Source organism: Mauremys reevesii, linkage group 9 (assembly GCF_016161935.1).
Source record: "Mauremys reevesii isolate NIE-2019 linkage group 9, ASM1616193v1, whole genome shotgun sequence".
Taxonomy (NCBI): Eukaryota; Metazoa; Chordata; order Testudines; family Geoemydidae; genus Mauremys; species Mauremys reevesii.
Window position 1 is genome coordinate 31255086 of NC_052631.1, and position 20277 is coordinate 31275362.

Here is a 20277-nt window from a genome sequence, read left to right on the forward strand (position 1 = left end):
ATAATAGTCAATCAGCTATCATGCTGTCATAACTATCTTCCATTCAGAAATCAGTGAAGGTTTATAATTACTATATATGCTGCTCTCGAAATATTCTCCAGCGATTTCATTTAATTTTGCTACCCTACTCCATCTTCCTAGAGATGCTGGGCACTTTAGAGAGTTCCATCTGCTATTAGGCAAGATAACTTCAAAGTTTATACAATACCTTGAATATGTAATATGTTAGAAAAGATCTAACATTGGGATTTTCAAAGGAGCCCAAGGGAGTGAAGCACGCAATGCCCATTGAATTTCATGCTACACACTGTAATTCTCAAAGTGTTGATTTTCTAATGCCCTATCGGTAGTTGTGGTCCTACCGGAACACTGAACATCAACGAGCAGTACTGGAGGAATGACTTTCCTATACCCTTGAATAAATATTGTGATATGGTCCTTTCCTACCTCCATCCCTGTAGCATAATTAAATTGCATGCCTAGTGCATACTGTTCACCGGACCTGGTGGTATTTTCTGTATGGCAAACCTACATCATGTCACACAATATGCTCTTTAAAATACAGTTTCATAATTATCTCATACTGCATGTATTGCCTTCTGGTACCAAATCCAAGTAATTCTGTCTTAAAGGGTAGCCTGAGAGGACTGTCTTACTTACCGATACAAATTCTTCAAAGTCGATTTTCCCATCTTTGTTGCTATCTGTTACTGCTATAATTTTTTCTACAATCTCTCGCACTTTGTAGCCAGGCAAGGGAAGGCTTGCTTCTTTAAAAAGATCTTGAAGCTCATAATCACTGACATACCCACTATTGTCAATATCTGTAAAATGAAAACATTGTTTTTATGTTTTTATTATTTTGCACTATAACACTAGTACCAAGCAACAAGCAGGGGAAGAAACATTTTAGCTGAGTGATGGTCTAAAATGATCAGAAAGTGAGAAATTAGATTGCCATCTAGCAGCACAACATTTCTTCCTTAGAATGTACCATATATTACATATATTAATCACAAAGGAATACACATAGGTTAGATCCTTAGCTGGTATAAATCACCATATGGTGAAATCAATAGACTATGCTGAATTACACCAGCTGAAGATCTGGTCCATACAGTTTAAATTATTATTTATATTGCGGTAGCACCTAGAGGCCTGGGCCCAGCTGTGCTATAGACTTCTTAGGCACCTTTTAAATTTTCAAGGTAAAGACACAGCAAGGTCCAGGGCTGTCTTTAGGCATACGCAGCATATGCGGCTGCGTAGGGCATCCGAAAATTTGGGGCACCCCTGGGTCTTAGTATCCACCCTCCCACCCAGGGCCGTCCCTAGCTATTCTGGGGCCCTATGCAGCCCCTCCATGGGGCGGGAGACAGGCCTCCGCAGGGGTGGGGGTCAGGGGCTGGCCCCAAGCCTCCATGTGGGTGGCACGGCTGGGGCCAGGTCCCTGCACTTCCTGCCGCCGGTGAGTGCACGCCCGGCCCTGATGCAGTCCTCAGGGGCGGGAAGAGGCAGGGCTTGGGCGGAGCAGGGCGGGGGCTTTGGGGAACGAGTGGAGTGGGGGCGGAGCTGGGGTGGGAAGAGTTGGGGCAGGGGCAGGGGGCCTGGGGAAGAGGTGGGGCAGGGGCTGGAGCAGCATGCAGCTGTGCAGGACACCAGGAAATTTGGTGCCCCAAGTTTCCTGGTGCCCTATGCAGCTGCGTACTTTGCATATGGGTAAGTACGGCCCTGCTCCCACCTCTTCCTATCACTGTTCTGACCCTTCCTTCAGGCTCCCACCACAGCTGGCTGCTGCAGCCTGGTGAGTCTTTCTCCGGAGGGGATCTAGTACAGCGGTTCTCAAAACGTGGCCCGCAAGCTCCATTCAGGTGGTTTGCGGATAGTTCCCTCTATGGTGCATGCCTGGGTGGTGGCAAACGAGAGAATGAAGGGCCACCCACCTAATTAGTGGAGCTGCACAGGCGTAGCTCCACTAATTATGTGCCTGGACCCTGGAGGGCATGTAAGGTGAGGTGATGGTTTGGGGGGAATAAGAGGTAGGTGGGAGGGGGCAGTGGGTGAGAAGTGGGGGTGGGGGGAATTTGGGATATGCGGGGCTGCAGCGGCCAGAGAAAAAGGCGACTTTCCCCAGCTCCAGGGCTGTGGCTGCCAGGGAGAGACAGCCCAACTTCCCAGCTCCAGCTCAGGGGCTGCCGTAGCAGGGGAGAGAGGGCACATCCATCCTATTATAGAAAGGTAAGACTACTGATATTAAAATATGAGTTGTGTGCTTTTATTTGTAGAACAATTTTTTTTTAATTATTAAGGTTTTTTTATATAATTTTTTTACAATAGTTAGCTAACAGTACAAACAACATTTGGAAAGATCATTAAGTGGTCCATGAGACCCTCAGCAATTATCAAGTGGTCCGTGAAAAAAAAGTTTGAGAACCACTGATCTAGTACTTAAAAGTGAAATAGCCTTCCAGCCTGCCAGACCTGTTAGCACAACACTGAAACTGTTAAAGAGCCATTCAAGTGGTAATAAAGCCATTTAACAGGCATTTGCCAACCCCCAGGTATATATTGTCAGTTTCTGAATTTACTGACAAAAACAGCTGTGCATTATTGTCATATTTACTCAGAACATGTTAGTCTACAGGACTTTAGTTTAAAATTTGCTTTAAAACTATGTCATTAGTGTGTTGCTGAAGATTATAAAATCACATCTCTAAAAAATGCTTGCATAGATTTTTAGATGCACAATTTGAGTATTCATCTTTAGCCTTAAATGCTTGGATCTTCAGACATATCATTTTTTTAATAAATCCTTCAAAAGACCACCCTTATCTAAAATACACATGCAAGCCCAGTCTGCCATCGGGCATAGGGGCACCAGTTTAATAATACTGCATAGGGCCCCATAAATCCTAAGGACGGCCCTGGCAGGTCACAAACCCTTATTAATAGCAAAAACCTTGGATTTTGACCAGTTTAATTTATATTCTGAGGCTATGCCAAAATCCTCTATCAGCTTCCAAATAGAGTGGATGGTCTGTTATTAATTCTCTTTTTACTTACAAGATGTCACTTGCATACAGTAATACCTGTAGTTTATGGCCTAAATTCAGACCAGATGCAACCAGTTTCAAAAAGGTACCAACTACTTGCACTAGGTCTGAATTTGGACCTCTATATTTTGTCTCTTGCCCTATATCTGTTGTTTATTTCTAATGATAGTGGTGAAACTGGCCCCTGAAGAATAAATCCAATCTGGCCTATGTCTATTGTATTAAAAATGACCTTGTTTAACCTGTTAGCTAGGGATCTGCACTACTGCATCCTCTTGTCCTCCTGCTTCCAGTGGACTCTATTATGTGTTGGGAGTCCTTCTGAATATGCTCTAACAAAGTACTGGAAGATTTTCTATGCAATGAAGGGTCTGACCCGGTTTAACCAGGCATTAAAGTATATTTTATAATTTAACCAAGCACATTGTAACATAAGCACTTTCCCGACATGCAGCAAATTGTTTTGCTGTTGGGCATTGTTCCCTCAATGCATTATTTATTCAAAATATCAATTAATAAATATTGCATGAGGTTAAGTCTCATAGGTCCAGAGTTCATGCACTAAACTCCATGGAAAGAATCTCAATCTTTTTAGTTTACTAAATGCTAGCTTAGCAGTTTCATTAGTTATCCTGTCAAAATGTTCTTGTACACTAAGCTGAATGCAGAGGGGGAACTCCTTTCCCCTGCATGAAGTTCAACACTTCTTACTAGAGACTTTTCCACGGCAGCATGCAGGGTGAGCTTGGATAAATCAAGGGGCATGGTTACTGGGCCTGTCATTAAATGTATCCACTGGCCAAAATCAATACAAACCAAAAAAGACAACAAAAATAAAAACTATAAACTTAAAATTGCCATCTGTAACATACAACACAGCATAACATACATAGGCAAAAACCTTTTTAACAACTTTAATATTAAACTGTAAAATCAACTGAATCAATAATTTATAACTAATAGGGGAGACAACACTGACAAGGCAGGGAGGGAAAGCGTGAAAACCGTGGGTGGGGGGGAAGGGGACAAGAGTCAATGGGGAGGAGGAAGGGGAAAGGGGTGGAAATGAGGTCTGGACCGGTCACTTGGCCCTTGTGTGTTCCTTAGTTAACTGTTTCTAAAAATGGTGTCCAGATTCCTTCAAACTTATGTGCTTGATTCCTGGCCACTACATTCTGACATATTTGCTGTATTCTGTGGATTGATTTACTTTTCCACCTCTATAAAATAATTTGCTTTGTGATTATGGCTGCTCTCAGAAATCATGGAAGCTGTGATGATGAGAGGCCCAAATTCATGGGTAAATACCCCAATAAGTAGTACTCAACTGATGTTTGATTGCTAAACCCCCAAATTCTACTGTCAACTTTTTTCCACCTTATTTTGGATTCTGGGCCTGGTTGGCTTACAATTAATAGGGAAGGATCTATCAATTATTGGCTCTAGAATCTTAGTTGCCTGCAATTACGGTGGGGTCATGAGTATCTCTCTGGAGCTCAGCAAGCAATCCATGAAAAAAGTCTCAGGCTCATCCATATATATTGGCCAGGATTATTTCAGACCCATTTACTGTGACTCTGAATATGAGATATCTACTCTGAGTATCCAAACTGTGGAATAATATTTAATAGGAAGAACAGAAAACAAAGTAAACCAGACAAACAAATGTTCACAAAGACATTATGTAACCCACACACCTTCTAGGTGTTGTGTTCTGTCCCATCTAGTGGTACCAAGACAACTCTACAGCCTTAGTTAAGAGTAAATTGGCTTTTAGCTCATGCCGTAGAGGCTCATGCCCTAAGCTCTAGAGGTTGCCCGGTTTGATCCTGCCCGCTGATGATCGGAGTCTGTCAGCATTACAATTGCAGCGTGGAGGTAAGGGTCAGTTAATATAGTACAAAATGATTTAGTACTCATGTTTACTCTTAGGTTATGGCTACACTAGAGAGCTTACAGCCGTGGTGTAGCACTACTAGTGCAGATGCTCTACGCTGACAGGAGAGAGCTCTCCTGTCGACTTACCGGTAATTACTTCAGCACCTGCAAGCGGTGATAGCTATGTCAGTGGGAGAAGCGATCTGACATAACGCTGTTCACACTGCTGCTTAGGTCAGTGTAACTTATGTTGTTCATAGGGGTGGCTTATTCACACCGCTGAGCGACATACGTTATATCAACCTAAGCTGTACTGTGACCATAGCCTTAGGCTTTACCGGCAGAGACCATGGAAAGCATATGAAATTATAGTTATTTATTAACATGACTTACTCTCTACAAAGACAAGATCAAGGATCACAAAGTTCAGGTTACTTAGAAATGAAAATCAGATTTAACTTGGTGCAAGAGAACTAGTTATTAATCCACTAAAACCTGTAACCAAATGAAAAAGGAAATTGCCAATTGGTTTTAGCCCACAACCTAATACTAACATAAAAGTTTTCAAGAGTCTTCTCTAGATCAACTAAAATAGAATTTTATTTGCATTTAAACATTCACTCACTGTGTTTAAAGCCTTACATTGCAAAAAAGTGCTAGTGCTAAAAAATAAATAAATAAAAATAGTGTGAAAATTCTTTCATTTTCTTATCTTTTTAGGGGTTATTAGCAACACATGAGGAAACATGGTGTTTTTAAACATACAATGTATAACATTACATGATCCCTGTAAGATATTGTTTTTAAAGAAATTGTATAGCTTTATATTGTTCACGGCATGCTGATTATTTTCTTACATCTAGAAAACATACCTATTTTACTGAATGCTTCTCTGAGTTCTTCCAGCTCTTCACGAGAAATTGTGGTTATGTTGTTTTCCATCTTCTGACAGAGACAGCAACTGTCTTCAATTCCTTATGCCTAGCAATAATAAATGATCAGTGTTATAATAAAGCATCAATTACAAACAGGCACTTACTTAAGTCACTGAACCTTGTAAACAGGCATAAGAGGTACTATGTTCTCAAAGTAATCTCTCTGGATTGCCCCACCTATAGTGCTATGAATAGAATTGAGAATATCAAACATCTAGCACTTTTCTCTATTGTAACAATGACTAAGAATTTACAATAGCAACACCTATTTTCACACACCCTGCATTTTCATTCTGCATAGTATAAACATGTACCTATAATCTTTCACTGGCTTTCACTGAGCAATTTTTCATTATGAAATAGGCATCTCAAATTTCAGAAATCTCAGGCTACAGTATAATTAATTTCCAACTGCAACAGATTATCAATGTATAACAATTATTGGCACTATGGGCTCAGTCCTGCAAGGTGCTGAGCACTCTGACCCTGATCCAACAAAGCACTTAACTTCCATGAGATGTTTCATATCCTGAAAGTTAAGCACATGCTCAAGTGCTTTGTTGCAATTAGAGCCAGCATGCTCAGCATTCACAGGATCGAGCCCTATAAAATGGCTAGGATTAGCTGTGTGAAAACAAATCTTAATTCAGATAACATCCCCCTATATCCATGCACAGGGGACCCTCTGCATCTAGCTCTATCCTTCCTGCATGGAGGAAGGTGGGTGTTGGCCTCTTCCATAGCACCATTCTGTTCCTGCTCCAGACCCCATTAAAGATGCTTGGTGTGGTCTGGGGTTCACACTGAAGAATGGAGGAAAACTGGGCAGTTTGGGGGCAGGCCCCCTGGAGATTTGCTGGAAAAATAATACAGTCTGGGACTTCATTTTTTCCTTCCCCAAACACGCACCACATTCGAGGGGTAGCTGCAGACATGGGGAGTTCCTGGTAGCCTGGCTCCAATCAAGTTGCCTACCAGGTACCATCGGGTTTGCCATAGTTCAGGGCAGCTAAAGAGGCCCTGGCTTCCTGAGGCTCCCTAGGGATTGGGTGAGTCGCTCTATACCTTTGGGGAACACCCTACATCCCCATGTTCATCTTTATAAAATGATTGTGTGGTATCCAATGCAAAGTTTGTCATGTTGGGTGTCTTCGGAAGTCTCACGATGCACTGAGCATGGTTGTTATGTGATGTTATAGTAACTGTTACAGTAATGTTATAGTAAGGTTATAATTTCATGTATGTACTTATGAGGTTGAAAGTGTATCCCCATGGCTTAAAGCAAGCCCAAACAAAAACTCTCCAAGAGCAGAGAGGCAGTTCACACCTCATCAGGGCAGGTATGGGACAAACCCAGACCAGCCTCACAGGAACAATGGATACTGGCTTAGGCATTAACAAAAGAATCTGTTAGACTCCAGAGGGAGTCACCCCCCTTCCTTTGGTCAGTTTGGAACTGCGATGAGGTAATGCTCACCTGACTTGGGGGGGGGCATGGGGGGCAAAGCCAGAGGGAAGAAAGGACATGATAAAAGGGAGAGACATTTGCCATCCTCTCTCTCTCTCTTCCACCTACATCTACAGACACCACCACCACCAAGCGACTGAAGCGCTGATTAAAGGGGAGAGCCTGGCTGAAGAGCAACCTGCCAGCCTGTGATGAGAAGCATCTAAGTTTGTAAGGACATTGAAAGGGTTAAGATCAGCTTAGAATGCATTTTGCTTTAATTTCATTTGACTAAATCTGACTTGTTCTGCTTTGACTTATAATCACTTAAAATCTATCTTTATAGTTAATACATTTGTTTGTTTATTCTACCTGAAGCAGTGCATTTGGTTTGAAATGTGTCAGAGGCTCTCCTTTGGATAACAAGCCTGATACATATCAATTTCTTTGTTAAATTGACGAACTCATATAAGCTTGCAGCATCCAGCAGGCATAGGCACTGCAAGACGAAGGTTCCTAGGGTTGTGTCTGGGACCAGAGATATTGGCTAGTGTCATTCGGTTGCAAGTAGCTGGGAGCAGCTTACATGCCAGAGGCTGTGCATGAACAGCCCAGGAGTGGGGGTTCTCACAGCAGTGCAGGGTAAAGCTGGCTCCCAGAGTCAAGGATTGGAGTGACCCAGAAGATCACTGGTCCAGATAACACCAGAGGGGAATGTCACATTGGGGTGGGCCTCATAGCCAATTCCATGGGAGACCAAACACCATCCTCACAGGGAAACACTGATAAACTCCATGAGGGTTCCTCCCTGAAAATTTCCCCCATTGAGCCCTCTCCCATGGATTTTAACATGAAAGGGGATAATTTAGACCCTTGTTCTTTAGGCCACATTTTCAAAGGGGCCTCATCCCATTCTCTCAATATGCAAGGCTATATTTGTACCTGCAATTGTGCAGTATTCAAGCCCCATCTGTGCACACAAATTCAGGCTTTTGGACCACCCATCTTCTTGTTGTTATGCTCTTTATATGCAGCTGTTAGCAGTCCCTACTGCCCTAGCACAAAGCTCATAACAGTCCCTACAGCTAAATATTGAATCTTCACTTTTATTAAAAGAAAAAAAGAGAAAATGACAGATTTGTATCTTGGTTAAGCTTGTCCAGTACATCAAGGCTGCATTGCACTAAGGGTCGAATCCAGGTTTTATTTAGATCACTAGCAATCCTCCCTTTAATTTCAGTGGGACCAGGATTTGCATCATAATAGTCAAATTCAGAGCTGCTATAAGCAATTGCACCTCCATTGCAGGTGCCCAAAAATAATGATTAATGTCCTAAACTGTACTCTTTACTCAAAACTGCAATGTGGCCCAATGGATAGGACACTGGACTGAAAGTCAGAAGAGATGGATTCTATGTCCAAATCTGCCACTGAATTGCTGTGTGCTATTGGGCAAGTCACTTCACAACTGTGTGTCTCCATTTTCCCCTCCTGTTTATCTGTCTTATCTATTTAGGCTGTAAGCTCTTCAGGGCAGCAATCGTCTGTTTACAGCAAGTCTGTACAGTGCCTAGCACTAATACCTTCTAGATATTACTGTAATATAAATAATAATAAATACAAACCGCTTGATGTACAGGAATCAGAATCTGGTTTATATAAAACATTCTTGTCAATCTAAAATCCTACTCACAAAAACAAGTTCTTCGCCTATTCTAACCACTTAAATTTTCTCCCCATTCTGCTTTCTGTTTTCTCATTAAAGAAGCAATCATGAATGAGTTTGCATGTCCAGATTGTGGCTGCTTAACCACAATGACATAAGGGGATAGCCATCAGCAGCAGTTCCATGGGGTCTTCTGCCTATTGAGAACAGTCAGATAAATTCCTCCTGCTAAGCTGGAGGAGCACATGAAGAAGAGGCCACTGAGGCTTTGTCTTCTCTGCCAAATAGGGTGTCTTTTTACTATGGGATAACTGACGTGTTAGCTATCTGGCAGTGGAGACAAGGCACTTCAGTTTTATCACAGATAAACTAGACAAGGTTAACCATGGTCAGGGTGGGTATAGTGGTGACCTCACCTAACTACCTCACAGTAAACACTACAAGTGCCTTGTCTCCACTCAGGATTTTACAGTGAGATAACTATTGTGAGTTAGTTGTCTTACTGCAAGAACACCACCTTTGTGACATCAAAGGCTGATACACCCTACAACAGAGTGCAGCATGTTCTCCTCACCACCAGTCAATGAGAAAAGCAGGTGGTGCCACAGATTCACTCCTGCTGTGTCATAACCCACAGGTCTCAAACCTGGATCCACAGGGTCACCAGGCTCCACTTCTCCACCCAATGGCTTACTGGTATTTAGAACCAGGATTCCTTGAAGCCCAGCTCAGATAGAAAGCTCCACCCTTGGGCTCCAGTTGGTGGAACATCAGAGCTCCTGATAGTCACATTTTACTGGAGTTCAAGGCGGGGGTGTTAAATATATTTTGGAATCTGTTAGAATCTTTTCAGGCCAAGTTGTGTTCTGTCTCTTGTTTATTCATTATACTTGTGTTCTGATTGGCCATGTTTTCCTAATGCTGGCCCTGATTTGTCAATATGCTAATGTTCCTCACACTTACAGCACCTATCAGGAGAAACAGAAGCCAGAACACATACTGGCCAAAAAAAAAAAAAAGGGGACACGATAAATCGATCCCCGAACGCGCTCCCCGTGGACTCCGGAACTCCACCAGGGGAAGAGGCGGAAGCAGAGTCGACGGAGTTGCTGCAGCCATCAATCCCACGCCGTGAGGATGGGAGGTAAGTCGAACTAAGATATGTCGACTTCAGCTACGCTATTCTCATAGCTGAAGTTGCGTATCTTACATCGATCCCCCTTCCCCCCCGAGTGTAGACCAGGCCTTATTGACTTCATCCGTATTGCCAACTCCAAGTATTAAAAACACACGAGTCAGAGCCCCCGAAATAATTTCTTTGTCTTAAAAATACCATTTATTATCTTTTTAAAATGTAATGATTTTTAATTTCCTTTCTGTTTTCTAATCTTCATAGTTCATGTTTTCAACCTTTTCTCTGCAGCTATGAAAGCTAGAAATTTCCTTAAAAAAACATGAAAACTGAAATTTTCATGTTATAACCTGACTCTTGAAAGAGCACCAAACACTGTGAGACATGAGATTAAAACAGTGAGAGCTGGCAACTCTGAGTGGCTCCGACTACTTGTGTAAGTAAAACATGCAATATTACTTGAATAATATGACAATGAGTGGAAAGCATCTGAATAAAATACAAAAACAAAACATTTATCCAGGCACTACCTCCATCACAAGCATATGTTAGCTGATTGTTGGCGGGTGTAAATAAGAGGATTTCTCTTAACCATTTATCTGGATTCAGTATTGTATATAAAGGGTGTGTCTTGTGTGTTCTATGAATCTGATTCTCATTTCAGCAACTATGTCTCCTGTTTTAAAATGAATGTGTTTTAATTTGTTTTTTATGACAAGGATCAGCAACCTTTGGCATACGGCCGGTCAGGGAAATCCACCGATGAGTTGGGACGGTTTGTTTACCTGCAGCGTCCGGATATTCGGCTGATCGCAGTTCCCACTGGCCGCGGTTCGCCGCTCCAGGCCAATGGGGGCTGCGGGAAGCGGCAGCCAGCACATCCCTTGGCCCACGCCGCTTCCCGCAGCCCTCATTGGCCTGGAATGGCGAACTGCGGCCAGTGGGAACTGCGATCAGCCGAACCTGCGGACGCTGCAGGTAAACAAACCATCCCAGCTCATCGGTGAATTTCCTTGAGGAACCACGTGGCAAAGGTTGCCGATCCCTTTTTTATAACATCAGATAAGAAAGCTAAAGCATTCTTAAAGAGTTGTTTTGGCAATAAACAACCAGATCCTGATCACTTTACTCAAGAGAGTATTTCCATTGCCTCCACTGGAACTACTTCCCATAAGTAAGATGGGATTTGGCCCTGTGTGGATGGTGATTTAAGTCTCTTTTCTACCTGTCACTGGATCTCAGTTAGGAACTAGATAAAAAAGATCCTAGTTGTTTAAATGCTACTCCTCACAACTGCATTTTGCAAAACTCATTTGCAATGTATAAACTCTCTTTTTCTACACATACATACACACACATATGCAAGCCTTTCAGAAGTGCAGAGGAAGAGTAGGCTGGCAAGATGTCTGAATTAATAAATATATAAAACGGACATTAAACTAAACATTGAAAAACTGCAAAATATAGATAAATTAAAAAAAAATTAACCTTCACATCGAAGTGACCAGGGGAACAGAATGGCGTGTGAAACAACAATAATGGTCAAGACAATCCTTTCAGGAGCAGGATTAGACCATCAAAGCCAAGATTAAATATTTAGCAAGCCAGATGCAGAGAACTGCAACACCTCTACATCACTAGGTTAACCAGTGGTCAAATCTCAACAGAAATAATTGCTCACAAGTTGATATATATGATCATTATTGGTTTCACTCTCTTTTGTTCATAATTTGTGTTCTATTTCAGATTAATTGTACCCTCTGATTTCTGATATGTAGGTTAAATGAGTAACTAAAAATAGAAACCTGTGTCCTTGAATGAAACAGATAAATGAGATCAACATATTTTCTTCCAAGGAGCAGCCTAAAATATCATATTATAGAATTACAGATGACCATGCCAATCAGTGAAATGCCAACATGATTTAACTCAATTTCTGGGGTGCAGAAAATGGCTATTTTTAGCTATCAAAGTACCATTTTTAAAGTGTACCAGATTCTCCTATTATAAACAGCTCCACTATTGGCTTCTGTTTAAAGCAATGAATAATTTATGCCTGCCATAATATGCAGATTCTTTAGCACCGAAAAGTAGTCTCAAGATTCACAAGGTTCTGTTGCATTAATAGTTACACTTGCTTACAGGGCCGCCGAGAGGGGGAGGCAAGTGGGGCAATTTGTCCCAGGCCCCGCAGGGGCCCCCATGAGAGTTTTTTGGGGCCCCTGGAGCGGGGTCCTTCACTCACTCTGGGGGACCCGGAAAACTCTCGCAGGGCCCAGGCCCCCGGAGCTTCTTCCGCTCCGGGTCTTCGGTGGCAATTCGGTGGCAGGGGGTCCTTCCGGTCTGGGACCCGCCACTGAAGACCCTGGACCCCTGAATCCCTGGTTATGTGGCTTTAGTGCTGTGGGTGCAAACTATTCAATCCTCTTCAACTGGCATAATGTACCTCCACAATCAAGCCCTACCTAAAGACACTTCTTCTGCAAACCTCACAGTAATTAATAATCACTCTGGGCTTGTCATGTCTCCTGTCTGTACTGGGCCTGATTCATAACTGGCCTATGGCCACTTTGAACCAGTTACCTGTAGGGCAGCTGTAAGACAAAGCTTACAAATACTTCTGGTATGAGTGACTATAGGCCAGGCCCAGAGGTGCTTCTTCAGGAGCCCCCACCACGAATCAGAGGAGAAATGGGTGAGAAGAGGCATGGCCAGTATGACTCTGCACCTTGGTATAGAACATATAGGGTGTTGCAACTGGAGTACAAGTTAGGGATGCTCTGTCTGTGTTCGTATAGCCTGTGCCAGGGGCTGAATAAGCCTCTGCAGCCCTAGAATAGTTGTGAAAGCACATATTGTCTCCTCTCTCTCCTTCCACCAGCCCTCGTGCCAGTGCCAGTCCCAGGAAGCATGTCCCCTTCTGAGAAATCTTGGCTTCTCTACTCAATGGGCATACACTGAGCCTGGCCAAAAGCTCTACTGCCTGTACCCTGCACCCAGAGTGTGGCTTGAGTGCACAGGGGAAACCCTGCAGTGGTGATTCCTAGAGCTGTCCCTATATGGTTGAGAGAGAGTGCTGTTGGTGCCTCCCTGATGTTCCTGGCGTGTCCTCGGCTGAGTGACAACTGAGGATACAGTAAGGAGGCCAAACAGCACCTCCTGTTCTCTTTTTCACCCACCATTGAATCTGCCAGAAAAAAATAGAGCCATGAGTTGGCAAGAGGACCCAATAGTTTCCCCTCTCCCTGCAGACAATTTGCAATTTGCTTTTTCCAGCTCTGCCCTAGGCTGTGTTTCAAATTCATCTGCCTGCTTTTTAAGCAGCAGCTGCCTTTGTAACTATAATGGACATGACAAATGCTGCCTGAAGAGCCCATTTTCTTTTGTGACTGTTCTTTTTGTCTGCTGCTAAAGACACACCTCTTCTACGCCAGGTGCAAATATCCAATCTTCCTCATTATAGCTTTGCATCCTCCCTATTCCAAATCGGCAGCAGGCTAACATAATTCTCCAGATGAATGTTGTTGAGAAAAATTACAGCTTCTAAATTAAGTATTGAACATTTTATGTCATTGGTATTTACAAAAGGCACAGAGGGGCTTCTGTCTCTGTATTTTGAGGCTTTGAGACAGACTGTTGTATGGTTTAGTACAATATTATTGTACTTTAACCTTTGGCATTTGTATTTCAGTTTACTTAGGATTCTTTAAACGAATGTGCTGAGCACAGATCAATCTTTCTGAAATCACTTCTCTTGAGTCAAAAGAAACAGGAATCTCTATTAATTAAGCTCAGGTCTGATTCAACGAGAGTTTTTATGCTTTCCTAAAAAAGGTAGTTTCTCCTAGCCAGCAGTGAGATTGTTACAAAACCAGTTTTCAAAAGGGATTTTACATTAATCTTGAGTACAATGTATGCTGTGAGGAGCCATGCAAACTAAATGTTAGTATTGAATATGTGTATTAAAGCTCTAGGGTGAAATTCTGGCCCCATTTAAGTCAGAGAGTTTTGCCATTATCTTCAGTGGAGCCAGGGTTTCATCAGTACTAGGCACTGTCCTACAGGAAGACAAGGTCTATGCAATAAAACCTTACAATCTAATTGAAAAGGGGAAAAAAGGAGGGGGGGGTTGTGCCCTGTTTTGCTCGTATGTAGTGAACAAATAAGGATTTTGTTTCAAAGAGTGTTGTATGGTTTTTTACATGAGAAACTTAGTTCCTATGTAGTTCCTGGAAGACTCTATGGGTAAGTTTACACTGCAAAAAAAAAACCTGTGGCAGCAAGTCTCAGAGTCCAGTTAACTGCCGCAGGCTCATGCTAAAGGGCTAAAAGTAGCAGTGTAGATGTCTGGAGCCCAGCCTCTGAGACTCTCCCCACTCAATGCGTTTCAGAGCCTGGGCCTGAACATCTGCACTGGTATTTTTAGCCCCGTAGCATGAGCCCGAGTCAGTTGACCCAGGCTCTGAGACTTGCTGTGCTGGATCTTTTTTTGCAGCGTAGACAACCTTTGATAACCAGCAAGCTAGTGAAACGGTGACACAAGTGCCAAGAAAGTAAAAGTTGAGCAATCAAGAGAAGAAAAGATTTTGTTTAATGTTTAAAACTCTGTTTTGGTTTTGTTAAGGTCTACTTAACTTTAATTAAGTCTTTATGAAAGATTCAGCACCCCTGCCCTTTAATGTAAGGGCTACAAGTACAGAAGTAGTGGAACTGGAGGAGCAGTGAGGGTTAGTGCTCCCGTAGTGGAAATATTGTGGGAGCCAATCTCTGTTTCCACCCTTGTGTCATTCTTCAGTGAGCTGTTTCATGCTCTCAGACCCAGTGGGGCTCCGCATCTGCTGGGGAGAGAGGCAAGAGCAGGACCCAGAGAGGCTGCTGTGGCCGATGCAGTGCCAGGGAGCAGGTAGGAACTAGGGTGACTGGGCTGAGTCTCAGTAGCTCAATGTGCGCTCCACACAAAGCACCCATCCCTCTTCCCCTTCTATACCTCACATCCTGATTGTCCCATGCTCCCCATACAGAGCTATGCTCCCCAACTCCCTGCTCGCCAGGATTAGCATGGTGCTTAGGATGTTCAGGTTTCTCTATGCATCTCTGTTCCCCCATTCAAAGCAAACTTCTTCTGCCACTGTAACAGTACACATCCCGGAGATCCTACAGGAGGCCCTACAGCACAACCAGAGAAGCCTGGACTTATTCTTGTTCTTTCCATAATAAAAAATAATCAGAAAAAACTCAGCTAGAAAGAAAAACAAATAAAAATCTTTCAGGCCTTCTGTGTACATCATAAAGAAGCAAAAATTCCCAAACTTTTCCAGCCACTTTGCAGATGAATCCTGAGGTTACATTTGAAGGAGAAGAGGGCAGGGCTTTACCCATTAATTTGGGGAGGGCTTCCACCACAATACATGACATGAGAGCAAACATAACACTACTAAACAGCCAAAAGGAATTTTGCAAAGAGAACAGACATCAGTTATTCTCTTTAGACAATGAGAATAAAACAGGAAATAATACAACTTAGATAATGTTCTCACCCCTCTAGCCAGAAATTGCAGCAGCACCTGGGGAAATGCTAATTAAACATAGTAAAAATGCATGGGAACGATGAGAAGAGTGAGGCAGTGGAACAAGTTACCCAGGAACTTACAGAATTCTCGCTATTTTATTACTCAAATAGAGACAATAGTGTGCTACCAGCAGCTGCGTCATAGAAAGATAAGACGACAAGGCTCCTGCTCCAAACAGATTACAGACAAAGGTAGCTTGACTGGAACAATTCAAGACTTGATATGATACACAATGGGAAAGGATGTTTTAGGTCAGCTAAGTCAATCCTTTCACAATGCAGAAGGATGAATTACTGCAAAAGAGTCACTGGAGATCCATACCAATCAATAGGATTCTATAAATGGCAAAGTTCAGTTTTTAGCACTGAAATTTTCAGCTTCTTTGACACAAATGGAGGACAAAAATAGCCAGCGAGTTTATGAACATTGCTGATAATACTTAGGCCTGGTCTACACTAGGACTTTAATTCGAATTTAGCAGAGTTAATTCGAATTAACCGCGCACCCGTCCACACCATGAAGCCATTTAATTCGACATAGAGGGCTCTTTAGTTCGAATTCTGTACTCCTCCCCGACGAGGGGAGTAGCGCTAAATTCGACATGGCTATGTCGAATTAGGCTAGGTGTGGATGCAAATCGAGCTTAGTAGCTCCGGGAGCTATCCCACAGTGCACCACTCTGTTGACGCTCTGGACAGCAGTCCGAGCTTGGATGCTCTGACCAGCCACACAGGAAACGACCCGGGAAAATTTGAATTCCTTTTCCTGTCTGGGCACTTTGAATCTCATGTCCTGGTTGGACATCGGTGCGAGCTCAGCAGCACTGGCAACGATGCAGAGCTCTCCGGCAGAGGAGTCCAGGCAATCCCAGAATAGAAAGAGGTCCCCAGCATGGACTGACTGGGAAGTCTTGGATCTGATCGGTGTGTGGGGCGATGAGTCTGTGCTTTCGGAGCTGCACTCCAACACACGGAATGCGAAGACCTATGAGAAGGTCTCCAAAGCCATGACAGACAGAGGATACAGCCGGGATGCAATGCAGTGCCGCGTGAAAGTCAAGGACCTGAGACAAGACTACCATAAAATCAAAGCGGCAAACGAACGCTCCGGAGCCCAGCCCCAGACATGCCGCTTCTACGAGGCACTGCATGCCATTCTTGGTGGGTCTGCCACCACTGCCCCACCAGTGTGCGTGGACTCTGACGAAGGGATAGTGTCGACAGCCAGTTCCTCGTCGATGTTCGCAGATGGGGAAGATGAGGAAGGAAATGAGGAGGGGGAGGCAGTCGACAGCGCTTCCAACGCTGATTTCCCCGACAGCCAGGATCTCTTCATCAGCCTCACTGAGATCCCCCACCAACCCTCCGCAGCCGTTACCACGGACCCTGAATCAGGAGAAGGATCAGTGGGTAAGTGCTTTAAACATGTTAACATTTATTTCTTAAAAGAACAGGAAAATAGACTAGGCGAACAGAAGGTCTATATACAGGGGAATGGAACAGGCATCTTCCGTGGAGATCTCCAGGAAGCTCTCCTGGAGGTAGTCGAAAAGCCTATGGAGGAGGTTCCTGGGGAGAGCTGGCTTATTGGGTGCTCCGAGGTAGCACACTTTCCACGCCACGCTCTCAGCTGGTACTCCAGGACCAGTGCCTTGACGAGCATCGCAGCATAGGGCCCTGGCTTGTGCTGGCTTTCATTCAGCATGCACTCTCTCTCTCTCTGTGACACCCTCCTCAGGGTGATCTCGCGCGCAGACTCCTGCATGTAAGTAGAGTAATTTGTGTACTATTAGTATTGGTAGTGCTTCACTGTTCCTTAGAACAACAAGAAGCGTCACTTTAGAGCCACGTGCTGGAGGCTACAGAGTGGCAGCATACAGGGATCTTTTCCAAGGGAAAACCACGAGGGGGTGGAACAGGGGCAGAGTTTATGCTTTCAGGATTGCCTGCAGCAAGAGGACAGAGCTGGACATTGACTTTTAAGCAGCCAAAAGTCTTTGGCTTACCATGCCTGGCTGCTCCACGGATTCAGCTTTCCTGCCCCGCTTGTCTGGTCTGCAGTGCAATACCCCAGGCAATGAAAGCGAATGCAGAGAAATCGAACTTTCCCTGAGTGAGTGCGCATGAGATAGGTGCCGTCCATGGTCTGGTTCACAGACAATGAGTAGACTATGTTTCATTTTTGAGAAAATGTATCTTTGTAAGCAATTCACTCCCCTTTCCCCATCACACAGCTGCAACAGTATCCCGACCTGCTCCACCATGCCCCTCACAGAGGCTGGTGCAGATTAGGCGGCGTAAGAAAAGGACACGGGACGAGATGTTTGCTGAACTTATGGGCTGCTCCAGAGCAGAGGTGGACCAGCAGAGCCAGTGGAGGGAGAACCTCACACAGCAGCAGCACTCACACAGCGAACGGGAGGACAGATGGCATCAGGAGGACCAGCAGGCGACTCAAACGCTGCTTAAACTACTGAGGGAGCAAACGGACACGCTCAGGCGCCTTGTCGATGTTCTGCAGGACCGCAGGCAGGAGGACAGAGCCCCCCTGCACTGTGTCTGCAACCGCCCTCCCCCGCCACACACTCCAATACCCACCTCACCCAGAATAACAAGAAGGAGGGGCACCAAGGGCAGTGAAAACTATCACTGAACCACAGCGGACTGCTAAATTACCCAAAAGTTCACAGTCCCTAGATTTTGAAAAGTTCTTACCTCTACTGTGTTGTTGAGTATTAAAAGTAGTTTGCTGTTAATTACTGTTTCTGTCATGTTTGTTTGCTGAAGACTTTCTGTGAAGGGGGGAGAAGGGTTTGGTATTTGCATAGGACATTCACCATGAACAGGGTACAGACATGGGGGCAGGATCAACAGCAGGTTACTCACTGAGTGCAGTCACTAGGCACCCTGGTCAGTCTGTGAGGTGTTTTTAATGTTCTGTTCATAGGCGGCAGGTGACCTGCTCCAGGTATACTTGGAGGTGGGTCTCTCCCCCGGCCCTGCCTGGATCGGGCCCTGGCCCACGCGGGTCTCCAACCGCCCCGTCAATTCCCTGCGCAGGTCCCAGCGCCCACCTTCCACCCCTCCCCCGGCATGTCGTCCCCCCCACCCCCCCGCGCTGCGTCCCTACCTGACAGTAGAGCGGCTACCGGCAGAAATGCTGTCTGCTGCCCCAGGGTCCTAGCGCTTGCCATCCACAAATGGCAAGGCAGGTTGCCCTCACCCTGCCCTTCTACCGTAGCCCTGAGCCTCTACAATGCTCCAAACCCTCAGCCCCAGCCACAGCACACAACCCCCTACGCCTCCTCCCCCTTCCCACACACCCCTCACCCCTTCCTACGCCCCCCCCAGAGGCTGCACCCAAACTCCGTCCCAAAGCCTACATCCCTCACCCCTTCCTGCACACCCACCTGTAACCGTCCTCCCCCCAGAGACCGCTGTAGGAGCAGTAGCCTATCATTCCTAGAGTCTAGAAGCGGTCTCTACATCACTGCACACCCTACCCACCACAGTCCGCATCCCTGTTTCAACCCTTTAACGCGAAATCATTATTAAAGAAAAGGTTTTTAAATAACAATGCTCCATTAACTTTATTTTTACACGTGTGTTGGAAAGGGGCAAACGGGGTGAACGGGGTATGAAACTGCAGAGGAGAGTCAACAGTAACTGGGTAAAGAAACAGGGGCAGGTTCAGCTTCTCTGTAAAGCAACTGGACTCTGAGGAACCTAGCTTTCAAAGCCTCCCGGATGCACAGCGCTTCCCGCTGGGATCTTCTAATGGCACGGGTGTCTGGCTGAGCGTAATCAGCAGCCAGGCGATTTGCCTCAACCTCCCATCCCGCCATAAAGGTCTCCCCCTTGCTCTCACAGAGATTGTGGAGCACACAGCAAGCTGCAATAACAATGGGGATATTGGTTTCGCTGAGATCCGAGCGAGTCAGTAAGCTCCGCCATCTCCCCTTGAGACGTCCGAAAGCACACTCCACCACCATTATGCACTTGCTCAGCCGGTAGTTGAAGAGTTCCTTCTCACTGTCCAAGGCGCCTGTATAGGGCTTCATGAGCCAGGGCATTAGCGGGTAGGCTGGGTCCCTGAGGATCACTGTAGGCATCTGCACATCCCCAACAGTTATTTTGTGGTCCAGGAAGAAACTACCTGCCTGGAGGCATTTAAACAGACCAGAGTTCCTGAAAACACGCGCGTCATGAACCTTGCCCGGCCACCCAATGTTGATAAAGCGTCCCCTATGGTCCACCAGTGCTTGCAGAACCATTGAAAAGTAGCCCTTTCTGTTAATGTACTGGCTGGCCTGGTGGTCCGGTCCCAGGGTAGGGATGTGAGTCCCATCTATAGCCCCACCGCAGTTTGGGAATCCCATCGCGGCGAAGCCAGCTATGACGACCTGGACGTTTCCCAGGGTCACTACCTTCGAGAGCAGGAGTTCAATTATTGCGTTGGCTACTTGCATCACAGCAACCCCCACGGTAGATTTGCCCACGCCAAAGTGGTTCGCTACTGACCGGTAGCTGTCTGGCGTGGCAAGTTTCCAGAGGGCTATGGCCACTCGCTTCTGCACAGTCAGGGCTGCTCACATCC

General features: G+C 45.0%; 1 protein-coding gene and 1 long non-coding RNA gene across 10 annotated transcripts in view; one reads left to right on the top strand and one right to left on the bottom strand.

The window, feature by feature from the left end:
• Nucleotides 1-20277, bottom strand: part of PLS1 (plastin 1) — an 86563-nt gene that overhangs the window by 45009 nt on the left and 21277 nt on the right. For 5 of the 9 annotated variants that reach the window (XM_039489941.1, XM_039489938.1, XM_039489940.1 and 2 more), the window contains exons 2-3: nt 5804-5912; nt 661-824 (exon numbers count right to left, since the gene is read on the bottom strand). In XM_039489941.1, the coding sequence (XP_039345875.1) occupies nt 661-824; nt 5804-5873 (234 nt within the window). In that variant the 5' untranslated portion in view covers nt 5874-5912. Of the gene's footprint in view, nt 1-660; nt 825-5803; nt 5913-8255; nt 8417-8938; nt 9359-20277 lie in introns of those variants that run through there. The other 4 variants (XM_039489935.1, XM_039489934.1, XM_039489936.1 and 1 more) reach the window with 4 other exon arrangements.
• On the top strand, nt 9518-10521 carry LOC120372649. The gene is made up of 3 exons (XR_005585092.1): nt 9518-9675; nt 9945-10123; nt 10403-10521. It is a non-coding gene; the product is annotated as an uncharacterized LOC120372649 (long non-coding RNA).